Source organism: Linepithema humile, chromosome 2 (assembly GCF_040581485.1).
Source record: "Linepithema humile isolate Giens D197 chromosome 2, Lhum_UNIL_v1.0, whole genome shotgun sequence".
Classification (NCBI taxonomy): Eukaryota; Metazoa; Arthropoda; class Insecta; order Hymenoptera; family Formicidae; genus Linepithema; species Linepithema humile.
This window is the reverse complement of record NC_090129.1, coordinates 27,953,478-27,959,803: the sequence shown is the minus strand read 5'-3', so window position 1 is coordinate 27,959,803 and position 6,326 is coordinate 27,953,478. Positions and strand designations below refer to the sequence as shown.

Genomic DNA, 6,326 nt, shown 5'->3' with positions numbered 1-6,326 from the left:
CAGCGTAGTAAGCATTGGTAAGAATAGACTGCTCACGGAATTCGCATAGCATCAAGAACTTAAAAAGAGAAAGGAAGCTTTGAATAGGTATTGAGTTGAAGAGAGATAGAGAGTCGATAGGTACTGAATTGAAAAAAAGATAGCAAGCTTATTAAAACGTTTGCGTTTTCTTTCTCAATTTGTACGGCTGTAATGATTCCTAGTTAACTATTTTTTGTAGGAATGTATTTTACTGCAGTCTGACGCTACAAATATTTCGAAACGTTCTTCTTTTCCTTCTCTTTTCATTGAAAAGAATGCCTCGAAGGACTTGTAGCGCCAAATCACAACCATTGTTTTCAACTATACAGCGAATAGATTTTGGCGAAAATTTCAAACGATCCCTAAGGAATTTTAATTTTCTTTTCTTCTTTCCTCTACTTTCTTCGACTGCAACATTTCTAGCCTAACCGGCCTAACAGGAAGGTTCCGCTGGAAACTGGGGAGAATTCTCTTCACTTTTTACCGTAAAGTGTACGGAAAAGTGCGAAGCGTTTTCCACGCATATTTAGGTGGCCAGAACGCAGAAGAGCTCTGCGTATGCACGTTCGCTTATTTCATCAAAGCTTGTCTCAAAGGACGGAGAATAATAATAAATTTTCTGACTTGATTTCAGAAACGCTAATATTAAGCTTTAAGTCAGTGATGAGCAACCTTCGTTCTGCAGTGTGCCAAAATTGAAAACCTAATATTCCATACGAGTCGCAACGAACGCAATATATTAAATACTTAAATATATTAATAAAAAAAAATTTAATTTATAATAGATATATAATTTACAAAATAATTGACAATAGATTGTGCTTTTTGCTAAAATTTTTACACTTTAGCTAAATAAAGTGCAACGTTTCGGCGGACCGCAGGTAAGTAGTTGAAGGGCCGCGGATTGCTCATCATTGCTTAAAGTTGATCATAAAATAATTTTGTCTAAATTTCAGGACTTTACCAAATAAGAAATATCGATAAGTATAAGTTTAGAGCTTATATTTTTGTTTAAAGATTTATATTACATTTATTTGGAGTTTTTCGAAAATACGTTTACATCAAATGATACAGTATACGTTATATGAGTTCACATTTTATGCCCACGAAGAAGCGTAGTGTTACAAATTCTAACAACAATATAATGCTCCGTAACTTCGATTCCTACGACTTCTTTCGTTGTTTTGCTTTCTCTTTCGGAACTGGCATGCTCTAGTTCGCCCGCAGCCATCCGTCCATCTATCGGCAGCTCTTGTGCCGTTGGTTTGAGATTGACTCTTTTCTCAATCCAATTAAGCCGAAATAGAGAATAAACCGCAAAACCGTAAGAAAGAGATGTAACAAGGCCCGTTATATTCCATAGTTTATTCCACGAGTTTTATATTCTCGTAAGAAATAACTTGTATAATACATGCAACCAGTGGCAGATTTAAGGAAAAAGGCCCGGTCCGCAAACGTTACAAGGGGCCCATTTTTATGTAGGTAGAACATTTTCGACACTTGTTACCGTGTTCGCGTATCTTAACGAATCTCGATTATGTTGAATTTGATGACTAATGACAAAATTCGCTCTCGAAATTTCTGTCTTTCCCATTTGTAACTTTTAAAATTTGTCGTCTACCCCAAATAAAACCAATCTCAATCAGTCTGAAAATGAAGCGTAACAAGTTGATATTTTTCATTGCGTTTATGTTCTTTGATAGTAGAATTAAGAGTAGTCTATTTCACGATTTTACGTGTTACACGCCTCGGATTACTTTAAATGTTAGTAAATAATTTTTTTATGGGAGCCCTTTTCGGGCCGGGGCGGCGGGGGCCCGGTTCGCAAATCGACATTTGCGGATCGTTAAATCCGCCACTGCATGCAATATATATTATACATGTGTATATTTATAATTATGTTTAATGAATTAATGAATAATATGAATGCTATATGAATATAATATAATTGTCCGATAAAATTATCGGTAAATATTTTATATCAAAATTGAGAATCTCCCATAATATTTAATAAAATTCTTATAAAATATATAAAATTTGCACAATGCATTAATAATAAAAGAATTTAATTTACAATAATCTGCAGAATTCTTGGAAAAAACAAAAGTATAATCTAAGTCATTCGAATTTAAATGTATAAAAATATATGATTTTTATGATCTAATTTGTACGTTTTTAGAAATATAAATATATTAATTACGATCATAATCATAAAAATTATATGCGTAATTTTTTTTGCTAAAATGTTTACGAATAATATTTCTTTATTTCTTTAAGCAGAAATGGCTCCGTTGTCTCATTTATTTCCACAAACCTTTTATTGGCTCGGCTAAAATAATAAATATCCCCGGTGTAAATATCAAACCACAGCGCGTGAATGTGCAAATCGTGTCTCTCCAAGCGCTTCTTCAGAAACCCATACGACGCGATATTTTGAAGCTGTTGCAATGTATTGATCTGTAACAAAGAAAACTCAATATACAAGCTTATCGCAACTGTTTTTGCACTGATCTCTTTTTCCAACTAACTTGTGACAACTTGTCTTCAATAGCGAATTTATCTTCTGGATCAATGTAAGCGACAAATTTTCGCAGCGGAGTCTCAGCTTGGAAAATAATCGGCTCGTGGAAACCGGTGACTTCGAGATGCTGAAACTTTGCCAAGCTGCTGCTGGCGTGCGCACACAACCACGCTCTCAACGGCGATATTCTTCTGTTCATCTAAAATTCAGGCGAAATTACAATTACGCGCGCGAAAAAGCGATAAGAACACAATATCAAAAGATGCGACAAAGATTCACGTCTTATCATTAAAAAATATCCTATCCTCGTCAATAAAATAAAACTTTTTACGATCACAAGAGAACGTACTTGAGATGCAAATTCCTCGTCCCGTAAAGCGTAGAGCAGATTCATGGCCTTACAATCGCTGTGGCCACACACAATAACGTGTCTTATATCATTTACCACACAACCAAGCTCCAACGCCGCTGATTCACACATGGTAAATTCGTCCACAAAATGTTGCGAATGTGGAACAACATTGCCGGGGTTTCGGACTGAAAATATGAATCCTGTTAAAGATATGTCCGGTCTTGCTCTCGGTTCTTGAATAAAGCTTTTATGTATAAATCGAGAAAATCAGAAACCATACATATTCAGTGAATGAGATATTTAAAAAAAAACACAAAGTTCTTACAAAATTTTTTTGTTTATAATGTACATCAGTGATGAGCAATCCGCGGCCCGCGGGTCGCACGCCTTCCAACTACTTACCTGCAGCCCGCCGAAACGTTGCACTTTATTTAGCTAAAGTGTAAAAAATTTAGCAAAAGACACAATCTATTGTCAATTATATTGTAAATTATATATCTATTGTAAATTAAATTTTTTTATTAATGTATTTAAGTATTTAATACTGCGTTCGTTGCCCGTATAAAATATTAGGTTTTCAATTTTAGCACATTGCAGAACAAAGATTGCTCGTCACTGATATACAAAAAATAAAAATAAATAAACAAGAAATTAATTTTAAAACATTTTTTTAATATTAATTTTAAATTATTATTAATTAGAATACATGGTTTTTTTTTCGATATAAATAAAAATTTGATAAATAGAAGTACATTATATTCAGATTATCGTAAATATCGTATTTCATAAAAAAATATTTTAAGAAGCATTATATTAAAAAAATACATTGTGGAAAAATTAAGCAAAAATAATAAAATAAACCAACAATTATAATAATGCCATAATAGATTGTCGTACCGACAAACATGTCTCCAACATTTGTTTCCGTAAATCTAGTTGGGATCATTCGGGAGTCCATGCAGGTGAAAAATACTGCCTTGGGCTACGATAAGAGTAACAACAGACATAAAATTACGACCGAGCATGACGTGTTAATATTATAACTGTATAGTTTATAATAATATTCATAATATTATGTAATAAAATCCTAAAATTTTGAAAATTTCTTCATATTTTTTAAATCAAAGAGAGATATACATTTATAAATTCGACACCCTGTATATGTTTTAAAGTGATACCGACAATACAGTTGATAAAAACGGAACACATCCAGTAATGCTATCGGTAATAGCATTACCGATAGCATTAGTAAGATAGACCTTTTACCACATGCTGCATAAATTATAATATTAGTGACATTATCATCATAAGGTACTGTTATATACGTATTGTCAATGTTAGTATTTTTCATGAGGTCTGAATCTTTATCCCCTCATTTACAACAAAATATAAAAATATGGGTATATTCGGGCTGTACATCATTTGTACACGAATATACTATGATTTTTAGTGTTCGTGATTAATTAAAAAAAATAAAAAGGTTTTAGTAACAAGACAAATGAAAACCTTATTATTATAATTATTTCATTAAACAGTTTATATAAACAAACGCTACAAATCATGATACATTCATGTACAAATGATGTATGTATAATCCGAATATATCAATGTTTTTATATTTTGTTGTAAATTAGGAGATAAGTATTCGAATCTTTTTTTCATGCTGCACTTTTATAAAATCGATTTGTAAATTGTTTTAAAAAAATTGGGTATAGGATTACATTAATAGATTTTATAATGGGAAAACGAGCGGAATGTAACTTATGAAAAAAAAAAATTATTTATAAAAGACGATAAGATTTACTACAATGACACTGAATAGATATAAATAATGCATAATATGAATTCGCAACAAACACAAATGAGATGCAGTATGTTCGAAAAACGTGACTGGCATTTTTTCATTAAATTTATTTCAATAAAACTATAAAAACAATTACACATATATTTCAGGTAAATATTCATGTGACGCAACTACATGAGTAAGTCTAGTATCTAGTATAGAAGATAAGCCTGACATTTCCATACTATAACAGATAGCATACCATGAAGATGCCAGGCTATTATTGATAACGATAGCAACTAGACGGCTTACTAATATTGTCGTATTTTACATTTTTTTTATATTTTATATTTTAAATATATATATATTTTTTTAATTTATTGAAGTAATTTAACGAAAAAAATATTTTACACCTTTTTTTAGATATACTGTAAATATGTATATAATTAGATGTATATGTAGATGTATATGTGTAGACTGAACATATATTTGAATAATTCAAATTGTTTTAACATATATTTTCAATTCGGAAGGTCCGAGCTCTTTGACGATCGATTTTGAGATTTGGACTATGCAAACTGACTGATTGTGAGATCATCCTAAAATTTCCGAGAACTACTTTAATCAATTACATGTCAATCACATGTCAATCAATAATTCAAGGTCATATTTCGGACCTACATTTAACATAAATTTTGAAATTAATTAAGTTAAAATTACATTGCGTTAAATTGATGTACAAATTTATTTTCACCGGATAATTCGCAATTACTCGAAAAAAATTATAGCAACAAAAGCACGTGGGCTTCACGCTTGAAGCTGACGTATCAATGCATCGATAATCACGCGAGATGTTTTTTTTTCTTAACACAGTACAAACGTACCTCGGGATGATCCCTGACTTGTTGAAATTGCTTCACCATTCCTTCTCGATGACACTTTCTGTACTTCATGATCCCTTTGAGTATCCTATCCATCGCAGCATTCAAATGATACTAACTATAGAATAACTTTTCAGAAGCTTGTTCTCCCGAATCAAGTGCAATGACAGCACACAACTACGCCATTTATCGATACAGCAGCGGGAAATTTAAAAGCTGTAACTTGTGGTATACGAATAAAGATAATAAATCTATTTTTTTCAAAACTGATTGTTTTTGATCTCAAAATAAAATGTTTTAAAAATCAAAAATAATTTTGCAAATAAAAACTTATTTTTAGTATAAATCTGTATTAGATCAAACTGTGATACAGTTAACTTAAAAGATTTATATACCTAAAATCATACATTTTCTTATATTATAATTTTGTTATAGAAAAGAAAACAGGTTTGTCTGCAATGTTTACTTGCATATTCCCAAAAAATACACATTAGTCTATTACATCTCATATAAATACTTTTGATACATCTCTTGAGTGTAAAAACAGACAAATACGTTATCATAATTTTTTTTCTACAAAATAGACATTTACTATTTATTAATTTCACAACTATTACACAATATGTCGATGTAATTATAAATAAGCTCCACTAGAAAGCTTTTTTTTGTTTTATTTGTATATTTAAAAATAAAATTTATTAATAAACAGAATTATCAATTATCTTCGACAAAACTGTTACTATTGTAAATCACTTGAAGACTATAGAC

General features: G+C 30.9%; 1 protein-coding gene across 1 annotated transcript; it reads right to left on the bottom strand.

Annotated features, from left to right (window-relative positions):
• Positions 1-1,006: 1,006 nt before the first annotated feature.
• CAHbeta (carbonic anhydrase beta) lies at positions 1,007-5,764 on the bottom strand. The gene is made up of 5 exons (XM_012375860.2): positions 5,562-5,764; positions 3,792-3,876; positions 2,892-3,079; positions 2,550-2,741; positions 1,007-2,478 (listed from the first exon to the last, which is right to left on the bottom strand). Exons 1-5 carry the CDS (start codon positions 5,652-5,654, stop codon positions 2,269-2,271), a joined length of 768 nt encoding a protein of 255 aa, XP_012231283.1. The 5' UTR covers positions 5,655-5,764; the 3' UTR covers positions 1,007-2,268.
• Positions 5,765-6,326: the final 562 nt, after the last annotated feature.

Coding starts and splice junctions, on each gene's coding strand:
- CAHbeta (XM_012375860.2), bottom strand. CDS start 5,654: ATGGATAGGATACTCAAAGGGATCATGAAGTACAGAAAGTGTCATCGA. Junction 3,877..5,561: donor AAGTCAGGGATCATCCCGAG/GTACGTTTGTAC, acceptor CTCTTATCGTAG/CCCAAGGCAGTATTTTTCAC. Junction 2,479..2,549: donor TTGAAGACAAGTTGTCACAA/GTTAGTTGGAAA, acceptor TCTTTGTTACAG/ATCAATACATTGCAACAGCT.